The 13,874-nt window shown below is 40.4% G+C and overlaps 1 protein-coding gene across 1 annotated transcript in view; it reads left to right on the top strand.

Annotated features, from left to right (window-relative positions):
* The window catches only part of oprl1 (opiate receptor-like 1), a 55,487-nt gene extending 42,194 nt beyond the window's left edge, over positions 1 to 13,293 (top strand). Inside the window, exon 6 of the mRNA XM_044039165.1 lies at positions 11,841 to 13,293. Within this exon, the coding sequence (XP_043895100.1) occupies positions 11,841 to 12,388 (548 nt within the window). The 3' untranslated portion in view covers positions 12,389 to 13,293. The remainder of the gene's footprint in view (positions 1 to 11,840) is intronic.
* The last annotated feature ends 581 nt before the right edge of the window (positions 13,294 to 13,874 follow it).

Genomic DNA, 13,874 nt, shown 5'->3' with positions numbered 1-13,874 from the left:
GCAGCTATGGCCTAATCCTATAATCATTTTTATTAGTCTACTCTACTGCAGAGCTACAGCTGCATCAGGAATTCTCTCTACATACATTTGTCTGTTTTTCCCGTTTATCCTGTTTGTTTGCGTTTTCCTCCTCCTAGTTTTCTGCTCATCCATTCTTTATTTTCATTTAATCCTTAATCAGATTCATGTTGAACATCAAATCACATTCACCTTGGCCTCTTGTCCTCTTCTGTCCCTTACACTTAATGTCATTATAAGCCTAACCATTTCTTCCCACACAGGTAACAGGTTTCAGTCAACTATACAATTGTAGCACGGCTCGGAACGGCACGGCACTGCGCTCCGGTCATGCAGGAAGTACTGAACCAAGTCTTTTTAATTAACTGATTCTAATGTTTCAGTACACTGAAAACAACTGCTCTGCCCGTCACTAGTGTGTGCGTTAGTGTCGCGTATAAACCAGCCGTGTTATGACGACCCCTGTAGCAATGGAAATCAATCCAAACTGTGTAGAGTAGAGCCATGCCGTACCGTGCTACAACTTTATAGTGGAAAAGTGCTATTTACTCTTCTTTCTCATCTCTAAATGTGTCCTTTGTTTCCCACATACTTTATTCTCCTCTTATTCATTCCATTCCTCCTCTCGCTCGTTTCTCATTCTCAGTCATCCTTGTCCACTTACCACAGCCAGCTCTTTACTTCCTCCTCTTTGTTTGCATTTGCCACCTTCCTAAGATCCTGTGGCCGTTTGCTCATCATCTGCTTTCTTACATGATCGTTAGGTGAGCAACACATTGACATTCAGGGATAATACTGGGTCGCTCCATATCACTTCTATTCCTCTTGCGTCTGCTTCACTTCCTCTCTCAGCTAAACAAACATAGAAGGAACTGTGCAGCTTAACAGCCTGACAGCCGGGGGGAAAGTCACACCATGACCCTCCTAGTAATTGGGGTCAAAAGCCTTGCCCAAGGACACAGCGGCAGGAAGGATGCCACAATCAGCAGCCACCCACTGTCAACTAATAGTTTCTGTGACTAATCCAACCAAAAGACTGTAACAAAAAAGGTCGTTGTGTCTTTCTTGGCAGCATTTTCTCTATGAAGACACTGACAACAACATGAGGCTTAGACTGGAAATATGTTTCCGCTTGCTTTTAATTACAGTCCATTATCCTTTGTCTGAGTTTTGATTACAAACCACAATTTGAAACGAGTTAATGTACAAAGCACACTTTTTTCCATTGTCAAAACAGGTTATTATCAGGTCACAAACATGCGATGTATGTGTATGTTTGTCTCCTCATATTATGTGTCATGTTTTCAGTGAGTGATGAGTTACTACTACACTATGATGACACATGCATGTCTTTGCGAGTCTTTTTTAAAATTGTAAACCTTAGATTCCACATACTCCAAGCTTCAGTATGTACGTTTGAATTAGTTAGTTAATGATAATGCTAATACAGTGTTGTAATAACAATGTATGTTGCCCTGCCTCAACAGGTGATAAACACAAAAATAGGCACAGGATAATGAGCCTATATGTGTCATTTTAGTATTTTTATTTTTTTAACTTGTGCAGAGAAATCTTGATCCTATATTTAATCAGAAATATGATCTTTAGCATAGATATATGGCAACATCAGTAGTTTCTACATGCTAAAGTCTCCAGCATTTAGATTTATCTACAGTGGACTGTCTCAGTGCATTATATAAATTACTTCCACCAATGCAGCGTAGTAAATCACTCTTGTCTGTATTTGCCCCTTGTTTTATTTTGTTTTCCAGTAATAGGATTTTGTGATGGGGAGGATATTGTGTCCTTGTACACTGAACAGTCTGTGTACTTTTGATTACATGTCCTTCTTGTTCACGTTGTTTTGTCATTCTGTTTCTGTGTTTCATTTGCAGTCCCATATTTCTGTGCATCTTTGCCATTTCAGTTATGTTAATAGATGTGTCTGTGTATATTGTAACTGGAGTGTTGAGTAAGGACACATCTAAAATGTAACTCATTTGACTAAGATCAGCTGGCTGTTACAGCTGGGGCATAATACCGTGTCATGCGTGAACTAATGCAAGGCTTTATTAAAACTATAGGGCTATATAAATGGTGTTTATCTCGGTTGCCACAGTTGCAACAACAAGGTTGTAGGTTTTCACCAGCTCTGGATATTGTGTGTTTATGTGACTTTATGTGTTTTATGTGTGGGTTTCATCGGGTCCTGCAACTTCTTCTCACTCCAGACAAAAGGCTTGATTACCTGGTGATTATAACTCGCCTGTAGGTATGAGTTTGAATGGTGATCTATCACTAGCAACCCGAATTCCTCACCATGGTTATTCAGTTACATGACAACCAGCAATGCCAGATTAGATGTAAGAATGACTTGTCAGCTTAATTCCTAATCACAAACGAAGTTAAGCAGGGCTGTGTCCGAGCCCCTACCCTATTCACATCTACTGAAGCATGATGCTCCAAGAGGCCACAAAAGATCTAGATGATGACGACGGCGGCGGCATCTATATCAGATACCGCACCGATGGCAGTCACAGGGAGACACAGGAAAAACTGATCCAAGACCTACCATTCGCCTACCATTCACTTCCCTGCAGTGAATAGCATCTTGCTTTGAAGAAGATGCAAATCTCTTTGGATTAGAAGTCAGTCTAAAGAAGACAGAAGTCCTGCATCAGCCCTCACCCAAGGAAACCTCCCGCCCACCTTGCATAGCCATTGGTCAATCGCAGCTGTAAACAAGTCCACCAGTTCCCCCATTTTGGGAGCACTATAACGTCAGATGCCAAGCTCGACAAGGAACTTGACAGCAGACTGGCCAAAGCAAGCAGTGCCTTTGGGAGACTCTACACAAGTGTCTGGAAAAACAGAAACTTGAAGATGCACATAAAGATTGGCGTATACTGAGCTGCTACCCAAGATTGCGTTGTACGGAGAACCAGCCTCTGGGTGCTGAGACATGGGGGCCCCAAAGAAATGTTTCAGGGACAACCTGAAACAGACCCTTATCACCTGCCAGATAGACCACTGTTAATGGTCTGTCGACTGTGATGTTTGGAGACGTCCACCAGGCTGTCTCCTCCTTCGAAGCAAATAGACGGAACAGCCTAGTGGAGACAAGGAGAAGGATAAAGGCCGGAGAGACTGCAGCCCCAGACACGGATGTCTTGACACACACCTGCGGGAAATGCGGAAGGACATGTAAATCCAGAATTGGACTTCTCAGTCATCAAAGGGCATGCAGCCAGAGTGGACTACCCCATTAATCAGGGTGTACCTCCATGAACTTAAAGAGTATGAAAGATTGTAAAATAGTGTCAGGAACAGCATTGGTTGCCTACTAAAAGTGTAAAGGGAGGGTTTTTTTTTTTAAAGTAGGAGTAAAATGTGATAGGCAGAGCACTGATTCAACACTGATTGGCATCAGCCTCTCCATTAATGCCTCACAATCAAAGGCTCATTCATGTAGTGACCAGTGGTTGCATCCAGCTATATTCATGAGATTAGTTTCACCAGTAGAACCTCATTACTGCGAGTCCTTTAACCCTCCAAGTGAAGCATAGTTCATGAGGAGTTAATATTTTATGATAATAATGGCCACATAGTGGAGAATTAAGATTTTGTTAAGGAACTTAAATGGAAGCGAGATGAACAGGGCCGAGAGCGGTGCATGTTTTTTGTTGGATTTGATCCCCAATTATGTGGTTATTGTAAGAACATTAATTATTAACGGTACATTAATATTAATTGTCTCTCAAATCAGGGTTTAGATTATCTGCGGCGTATTTAAATATTAAATGGTAATTAACTAGCAAAGCCTTGCCATGAAATGTGAAAAACTATAAGGAGACAGTCACGGTGAGAAATGTCGTTTCTAATGTATTTACATTAAAGGTGTGTGCACCCTCTCCTGCTAACATGGCCAATAATGACTGTCATGACAACCACTGTATTGCCTGTGGTTACACACACACAACAGGCTCACTCAGAATGTGTACACTGGAAGGAGAGCCAGGGATCTGTACAGGGGACAGATGGAATAAACCTCCACACTAACTGTTAGAGATGGCCACGAACAAAATACACTTCTGACAGCTGTGCTTTTTAGCATCTGTATGGTTTGCCTGCAGATACAGTGTGAGATGAGCTGTAAAGGTATGTCACTTAGAGAATGAGTGAAGCAGAAGCAGGTAAAAGAGCATGGGTTTGAAATCTGGCTCAACATATAATTCAACCCCTCCCCAAAAACCAAACAGCTCCTGATTTTAAACTCTGGCAGGAAAAGAAAAGAGAAAAAGCTCTGGGAAGAGAAAGGAGACTGAATCATTAACCTCTCACAAAATCATTTCTGTCTTCAACAGTTTGAAGACGCCATATCACATCAATTGTCCTTATTGGAATTACCCTCCATGTTGTTGATTTCGGCCACAATTGCTCTTAACCTGAATGTAAAAGTCCTTTTCAGCAGTAGTGGAGATGGAGAGATAAGACAGAGAAGTAAAGACAGAGAACAGACGCAGACGTCTGAGAAAGGTGAAGGAAATACCAATACTTCCCCCAGCAAGTCAATCCAATATTACAAATGTGCTGTATCCAACACACATGTGATGTTCACTTCAAACTACACACGATGTAACACAATCATTTTACATTATTGCTTGAATGGCACCATTCAAGTAATGTGCCATCATGAGACTGGGGAAGGTACAGACTGGGACAGACTAGACTGTCAAAATAAAGGAGTAGTTGGCAAAATGATCCCATTCACCTGAGTGTCATGTTTTCATCACTCTAGATGGAGCCGATAAAAAAAACAGCGTTTATTATAATGTCATTAGAGTAGCAGAGTAGCAGAGACATTGTATTGGGTCGCTTCAACTTCGCATACTTTGCAGTAAGGTCCAGTAAGGTGAGCAATAAACCATGAAGCAGCTCAGTGCTCAAATTCTTCTTCATCATCATCATATTTTTCACTCCACATCAGGTTGAACCAATGAATCTTGCAGGAATCCTAGTCCTCACCTTCCTTTGATCTGTGTATGGGTTACCACAGCAACCAATTTTAACAGCCTAAAGTATGTTTGCAGGAATAGCACACAGCAGGCTTCCACCCAAACTATATTCTTTATTCTTTTTCATCCTTTTGTTTTTAGGGCCAATTTTTCCACGTTGATAACCTGTATTGGCGACAGGAAGTCAGCTTTCAGTAACAAACACTGTTGCATTTACATGAAACATACTCTGATATAAATTATTAGTGACCTCTCTCCCTCTCGCTCCACACCCCGTCATGCATGGGGAGTGGTTTCTTTTTTTATTTATTCTCAAATGGGTTTCAGGTCAAATGGGCTGAAAGTTTTAGCCTAATAAAAATGTGCGGGAGCACGTGGCATTATCAATGTGTTATTATTATTGACATGACCTGCATTCCTCATATAATAGCTCAGTTATGATAAGTGTATTAAATTATTGTACAATGTCAAACTGCCGGCAGTGTGAGTGCAGCATATTTCATTTATAGTTCATTTAGTTGTCAATTAAATGAATCAAAAAAATATGGTTCAACTGAAAACAACATTATGATGATGGTTCAAAATATGTAAGTCGCTGGTGGGGTTAGATCCATCCTAACTCTGGTGTTGTTTTCACTCAACTGAGGGTTCAGGACTGTACTGAGTACTTTAAGGATCGACCAGAATCCTCATTAGCAAAGTCAAGTAATGAAATTTGACATGATTTCATTTTATGTACCACTGCTTTATCAGTAACCCATGCAATTAAAGTTATCAGTTACCAAATTCAAATGAATGAGCCGCTGAGAAGGAAATGTAATCACAAATCACTACAGTGGTGGGATTATATTATCATATTGCTGCATTTTACATCGTCAGCAAAGTGAAACACATTATGAATCATTGGGATGTTGGGACTCAACGGCTGAGGTGGTGTTTTGGGGGTTAAGGTTTCGGGAGTCGGCAGAATCCAATCACTGTAAGGACAAGGTTATTGTTCTCTACCAGAAAATGGAAGGTGAAGAAAAGCCAATAAAGAACATGATGATGAGTGAACAGAGAGCAGTGTACCATTAGTAGAGAGGGAGTTCTTTTTTGTCCAAGAATAAAGAGTAAAAACAGTGAATTAGTAAGAGGAGAAAAAAAATAAAGAATGATATCATAGATTAAATGAAAAGATGTCGTCGTAAAAGCATTGCTCGTGTCATTAGATTAGATTTGATTTTATTGATCTCGCACTGGGGAAATTAAATCATATTGCTGCAAGGTCAGAGGTAGACAAGTGACAAATATAAAATTGGGATTTAAAAAGCAATAAAACCAATTAAAAATAGGAATATGAAAATATATCTTTGTATTTTTTCCTTAAAACAAAGAGGTATCTTCTCCACACATCAGTATAAATCGGAGTTATAACAACAAATGTTTTCCTTTTTTTATCTCACAATATGTCTCTTAGATAAATATTTATTTTGTGTCACATCAAACTTGTAACTTTACTGTTATGCATATATGTTTATTGCTGATTTATAAACTGTAGAGGTATAAGATGCAAATTGTACAAAGAAAATAATAGTTTATCAGAACCTTATATTAACTTTTTCATTCATGCTTCAAGGGGATGTGGCAGGTGGAAAAGTTATTAGCAAAAAGAAATGTACTTTCATAAAAAAATTGAGCGTAGGCGTAAAATGTGAAACGGCAGAGAAAAGCCGATAGATAAGGCTTAAAGTAAAATGAATCAAAAGGGAATAATAGCGCCAACCAGAACCGGAGATGACAGGCAGTCCAAGCTGGAAGCAAAGAATAATAAAAAAGAAGAGGCAGACAAATGCAATAGACAGGAAAGAAGTGTTAAATGAAGGGGGACAAAAAGAGTAGAGAAGCATCAACTGTGAAATGGAGGCTGGAATGGAGCGCACATTCCTAGTCATATATGTATGACAAGGGGAGTGCGACTACTGGAAGCAGTAAGAGCAAAATATTAGATGCTTTTAAAAGAACAGATTACAATACATGCATCTAAAAGGAAGAAAGAACTTAATGTTAGCCCCTGAAATAAGTTGTACAGGGAGTCAATGTGACTGCTAGACATAAGTCATTGTACCGCCTATAACTTTTATGTGCTCATCCTTTCTCCCAGTGCTTTCTCCTTTACCATAAATTACACAGACCGCTTCCATGCATGAACATTCTTGAACACAGCCTGACTCACAGCAGCACTGGGAGCATTAGGCCACAGCAAACACACCCATGCTCTCTAACGAATGTTAGCCCTTACGAACGTCCTTTGAAATGACCTTAATGTATGAATGCATGAATGCATGAATCATTACTTTATTAGGTAACAGAACGTTGAAGTTTTAAAGTCTTGGTACGCAGTCGGAATATACAATGACTACTTTTAATGCAGTAGAAGTTTGCATCTTATCATAGACCTGCAGTTACAATATTTCCCTGTAAACATTATGCACCAAAGTTAATGGAGAGAATCGATCTGGGTTTATTGCCCATAACGTGGTTTGAAAATATGACAGTACTAGTTTTATGGAAACGGGGGGAAGTAAAAGTCGCGAATCAATGCTCGAGTTTTCTTTTCTCTTCTCTACGTTCACTACATTTTCCTGACTTCATCAGAGTGCAAACACCGCTCCGTTCACATGTTGCTTCTTCTCCTCCCCTGCTCTGCTATGTGTTGTTGTTGTTGTTGTTGTTGAGTGACAGCCATGATGGCAGAGGGGAAGAAGACTGTATTCAATTATTTGACAGATATAAATGTATGAAGGAAGGCTGTTTGCTACCGACAACGCTGTCATTTTTGTTAAAGCCTGAAAAGAAATGTAGTGTAGGTGCATATTATATTCTTTTTGAACAGAACCCTCTCGCTGAATACATTTTAAATTAGATGTATTTTAATAGTAATTGAAGTGGTAAAGTCAACCTCCTAAATCCAGCTAAATACAACAATGTAATAACGATAGTTAGTTACGCAGCTGAGAGGTTATAAAGGCTCTGGAAGCCATAGTGAGGAGGACGCAGGAGGAAGAGTGGACAATATGTGTAAGGCGTGTCGTTTTTAGTCAGGCTTCCTTCTTCTTACGAATGATAGGTGATGAGTTGATGGTGTAGAAAGAACCCCTCAGACACAAGACTTGTACCGAACAAAAGGAATTTTATTTGGTTAAGTCAAGCATCAGACCGAGCGCTGCAGCAGCTTGGGAGAATGTGTTCTTGCCGAATCTCTGAACAATTCTGCCTGCATAGGAGCAGGTCCATACATTTAAGGGTTTCTCTGACATCATCATCCTATACTTCACATTGGTCCATTTTAGGTATTCTATCTTCAGTCTAGAAGCCCCCCTCCTAGTGATGGACAGAGAAGACAAACAATGGTGCCCTTCTGTCTTTAGGTACCACGTCTCAGCATATAGGAGGACAGCTGCTCAGAGCATACATCTACTCTTCAATGTAAACATATCGTAAATATTAGAGAATCAACAACAGATTTGACCTCCAAACCTCTTATTATATAGGGAGTATCTGCGTTTCTTCAAAAAAAAACTTTTCTAGGACGGGCCCAGGATTGGCCCGTAAATGTGTCTTAAAATATGTCCTGGGTCATACTTGTGACCCCCATGAGGAATTTCCTGGTTACTTTTCAACTGCAATGGAATACACATCTCTAACTTATTTGAGACAGAATGTAGCTGTGTTAATATGTTCATCTACATCAGATACTACAGGCGTAAGTGTTGAAGTAAGATTGGAGAGGTATAGTGGTGCACGGTTATGAAAAGACGTCTATAGTTAATGCAAAATGTCACCTAGAGCCTGTGCAGTTGTTTCAGGACTGTGGTGTTGTGAGTCATAGAAGGCGTTCTACTGTTAATTTGAGCAGCGACAGTCTGGACCAATTTATGGAGGAGAGTGAGGGGTAGACCGATGAGGAGAGAGTTACAATAATCAATATGAGATGACATTAACTCGGACGGCAGCTCGCTTGCCTTTGCAGCAAGACGACAATGGTAGTGACCTGGCCGGAACAACGGCCTTTCTGCATGGAGTTTGCATGTTCTCCACGTGTGTGCGAGGGTTTACTCCGGGTTCTCTGGTTTTTTCTCCCACAGTCCAAAGACATACAGGTTTGGGGATTAGGCAAATTGGTCATTCTAAATTGACTGTGAGTGTGAGTGTGAGAGTCAATGGTTGTTTGTTTCTATGTGGCCCTGTGATGGAGCAGGTGTCAGCTAACATTGGTGGATGAATTAACTTGGACGGTTACGGAAGAGATGGTTAATGTTATGTATAGGTGGAAGAATACAAGCAAGTCATGTTATTGATGCGTGCAAGTAAAAAGCAATATTAATACTAATTTGTGCTCTATCGCACACCACTATATTTGCCAGTATAACTGCTGTACTGGTTATACTGGCGCGACATAATGTAACCAAACCATCCACAAGCCAGTGAAGCACTGTTGGGAGTTTGACCATGAGCTGTCCGCAAATTCTCTCAAATCGTCCTTTTTAAAAGCTGAAGCTGCATTTGAGGTATCAATGTTGCGGTGCGAGTCGGTGAACAGTGAGCTGTCAGTCTGTCTCCGAGCGCACAATGACAATGGAATCATAGGTTGTGAATCAAAGTGTCTGTAATAAACGTCAGCAACATTTGAAATATTGAGCGGAAGATACAGGGCAAGCAGTTTCATCAACATGGAGACAGGTATCTCTGCTTCTGCTTCTGTCGCTGCTAATGTAATGTACATTAGACACGAAGAGATAGAAACTGAAAAAATGGAGCAGCACCATTGTTTTCATAGGCGCACCACTAACCCTCTGACCCTCCACAAAGAAGGATTATTTCCCTGCAAGGATTAACACCATTATAGCATTTGTTTGTGTTTAAAGCGTGGTGTTTCATCTCTACAACTGTCTCTCTCTCTCTCTCTCTGTCTCTCAGGGGAACATATGCACATCTATCGCAATTTTTATAAAACTCATAAATTTCCCAACCCTCTCAAGTAGGTTATTACCCGCCCTGTCCTCACACACAGAATGTAACTGTGTTTTTGATCAATCAATGGAGTGTGGCAGTAATGGATCCAGGGCTACAGCTTCCATTTTTACTGGGGACACCTACACACTATAAATGACTCTGCACGATGTATCAGATAAAAGCATCCACCAAATGGAATTATAGATTTTTATAATGTCGTTTGATCTGGCTTTACTGTAAATATGTATACTGTTTATTCCCCACTGTGTGTCTGTGTGGAGCCTTGAGTGCGAGCACAGTGTGCGTATAATGGATTTTGTAGCACTGTATTTGATGTATTTAATAGTCAGAAAATGTGGTTCAATTGTCAATGACACAATAAGAAAATTGCGTAAATATTTTGCTTAAATGCTACTTTTTTTAAATGCAGGGAAAAAAGAGGCGGCTTTTTTATTTGAAGAACTTTTTATTTTGAGTATTAACTATTTAAAATCAGTTTAATGGCAGGAAGAGATCAGCTTTACTCTGAAATATAATCTGTCATTGTTTAGAATTTTGACAGACGTCTGTGACATTAAAATATTAGAGTATCAGAATCCACAGAAAATGTTCTCTTGGTGATCTACCAGGCTCAGACCATGCTGTTGTTTCACCAGACTGGCTTCAAACTGCTGCTGTACACTGTTCAAGCCACATGAGTACACAATCCTTCAGACTTATTCAACATTAAACATAAAATCATTACATCCCATTTAAACCACAATAGAAACATTGGAGGTGACGTCGTCTCTCTTGTTCGTTTTGAAGCCACAGATTCAGCTGTTTTTATTCTATTGCAAACCCCATCAATAAACATCATAATTAATCATGTCTTGTCTCATGTATGTTTAAAGGCTTTTTTTCCTCCAGTGCTCAAACCCAACAACTGATTTTCATTCGGGTAGAGATTATCCTTTCAGGAAGACTTGGATGCTGTTTCAGATTGTGATTTAGGCTAAAAAGACATTGGTAAATGACCAAATATTGGACGGGAAACGTTTTGTCATGGCTGTTCATCTAACTTAACTCTGTGTCCGTCTCTCCTCCAGCATGAATCATTATTCTGTTATGATTTAAAGCTGTCCACCTGCTTCACTAATAACTAAATGAGTCTCATTTTTCATTCATGGTATTTAACTTGTCAATACATGAATCTCCACAGGTCCAAAGACATTTATCTTGCTTTCTCCTACCAAGCTCTCCTGCTTCAGCTGCTAACTGTGTTATAGTTAGACCCAGTCTGCCCGACTTCCCTGTCACTGTTCATTTATTCTTTCATACTTTCTCTACTTTGTACTTTTGTCATCATGTTGCAGCAATAGATGCCGGTTGTTTTTCTTTCCTTCTTTGGGTTCTCTATGCCTGTCCTCTGTTATTAGCATCATTGCTTAATCTGCATGTGATTTGCATTTTAATAAATTAAATAGTATTCAAATAACATTCACTCTGGTCCTTGTAAATATAAGTAGATCCCAGTTATCCCAGTTTAATTGCATAATTATAACGAATAATAAATCATTTGTGTTTGTCTGCAGTGCAAAAACAATATTTATTATTGGCTCTTTTTTTTTATAGCTAATAAGCAAGTCATCAAGGGTTAACTCATCAGAAAACAGCTGTGATATGAAATCGATCATGACATTGTTAAGTATCAGTCTTTCAGTTTTAAAGTTCAGGTAAAACATCTTGGTGCTGTATTTTCCTCTGGGGACTTTGCTCTTCCAACTTACTCAGTTCTTTTCTTCTCTTCTGCTTCTTTTTAAATACATCTAGGTGTTGAGTGCATTGTGGTTTTACCTGAACCAAGGAGTCACTGGGATCCTGTATTTGGTACATGCGTCTTCCTCTTCTCCTTCCTCATCCCTGTGGCTATAATCAGCATCTGCTACAGTTTGATGGTCAAGCGCCTGCGCAGTGTTCGCATCCTGTCTGGCTCCAAGGAGAAGGACCGCAACCTGCGACGGATCACCAGGATGGTCCTCGTGGTGGTGGCAGCATTCGTCGTCTGTTGGACGCCCATCCAGATCATGGTCCTGGCTCAGTCGTTGGGCTTCAACTTGAGTAGCTTGTTCACACTGGTCCTGATGCACTTCTGCATAGCCCTGGGTTATGTCAACAGCAGCTTGAATCCTGTGCTCTACGCATTCCTGGATGAAAACTTCAAGCGCTGCTTCCGTGAATTCTGCCACCCATCACCATTCCATCTTGACACCCAGCAGTCAGGCAGGATGAGGAGCATTGCCAGGGAGGTGGCGGCAGCCTACAGTTACAAGACTGGGGATGGCGGGGGGCCGGGTGGAGGGAAGCCAAACCCCGCATGACTAGGCGTGGAGCTCCCCTTGGTGGGGGTAGACCCCTCACAGAGGGGAGAAAACCAGGGGACAGGAAACTCTAACACAGAATTAACTCAAATTACAGCTCTCTAGCGGCACGAGCCCCCCCGTCCCCCAACCAGAAGACTCGCCTGGGGCGGGGGGGAGGGAGATGAGGAGGATGGGATCGAAAGGAAAAGAATTTAGGAATAGTTTCCCTAGGGTGCTAATATATGGAGGAAACTTACTGTTGAAGGAAGGGTTTGGGTAGGATACAATATAGTTCCAGATATAAAATCAGCTAAAGCTACTCTGGACCCGAAATCCACTAAAATCTACCGAAGTGGACGCTTATGGATCAAGTTGTCTTTTGGTAGGTGTTGACACAAAACAGCATTTCTGAAATTTCCAGCAGCCCTAAAAAAAAAAAGAGCCTCTTGAACAGACTCTGGATCTGCTGACTTGGTCTGCTAACCAACTTCAAACAAACGCCTGACTCTGCTCAGGTCCAGTATGACAAAGCAGGGGTTAGAGCGAGACATATAGAAATAGACGGGGATCATTCGAAGTACCCACTGATACCAAATTTCTAAGACCATCATCTGTCATGAAGGCACTTGTATAAAGACTAAAAACAAAGTTGGAAGTATGGATTGTTGCTATGGGGTGGTATTGAATACAGACTACAGAGCTGCCAAGAGTTAAGCTTTCCTGAAGTGGATGATCAACAGTGTCACTACCTTGTATTGTATATTTAACAGTCAATGTTTTGGTCTGAAAAAGTTTCCATCAACAGTGGACAAATACTGTGTGGTCTTTATTGTGATGGGCTCTTTAAAATGGTACTTTGCAGCTGAGCCTCTTTAATGACTAAAATAGGTGCACAAAATATAATGTGATATTAAAAAAAAAAAGTGCAACAAGCTACTCCTCAAATAGTATTTCCTAAACTGTGTCTACTGACCCAGAACAGGTCATATGAATGTTATTTTTCATGGGAGCAACATTTCTCAATGTGTCCCAAAGGAATCCTGTACTAAAAACGAGTTTCATAGAGTTTTTGATTTTGGTTTTGAAATTTAGAGTTTGGTGTGGGGGGCAGGGTACTGGATAGATTGTAACCTGGGGGGGAAAAAATCAAACAAAAGAACTCAGTTTGTGGGCTGGTAGGTTACCCTGCTCCTCTTCTTGCTGTGACAGTGCCTATTTCTGGTGGGTCCAAAATTAGCTGGTATTTATCGGTAACTGTACCTTAGGCAACATAAGATGTCTTATAAATCACCATAAATGCGTAATTTGGCACGTCATGATGTGATTATAGGTCATTCCTTTGGGCTTCTTAGACTAAAAGATCGTAGACATTATGTCATGACTGAACACAACATCCTTTGGAGAACCTTTCAAAACAATATATGTTTTAAAACTAACCAAAACATACACATGTGTATGGATATGGGTATGCTTTTCAGACAGTCGTCTGTCTGTCTGTCTGCTT

The sequence above is a fragment of the Solea senegalensis genome, linkage group LG11 (assembly GCF_019176455.1).
Source record: "Solea senegalensis isolate Sse05_10M linkage group LG11, IFAPA_SoseM_1, whole genome shotgun sequence".
Taxonomy (NCBI): Eukaryota; Metazoa; Chordata; class Actinopteri; order Pleuronectiformes; family Soleidae; genus Solea; species Solea senegalensis.
Note: the sequence above shows the minus strand (reverse complement) of the source record. Positions and strands in the feature narration are given on the sequence as shown.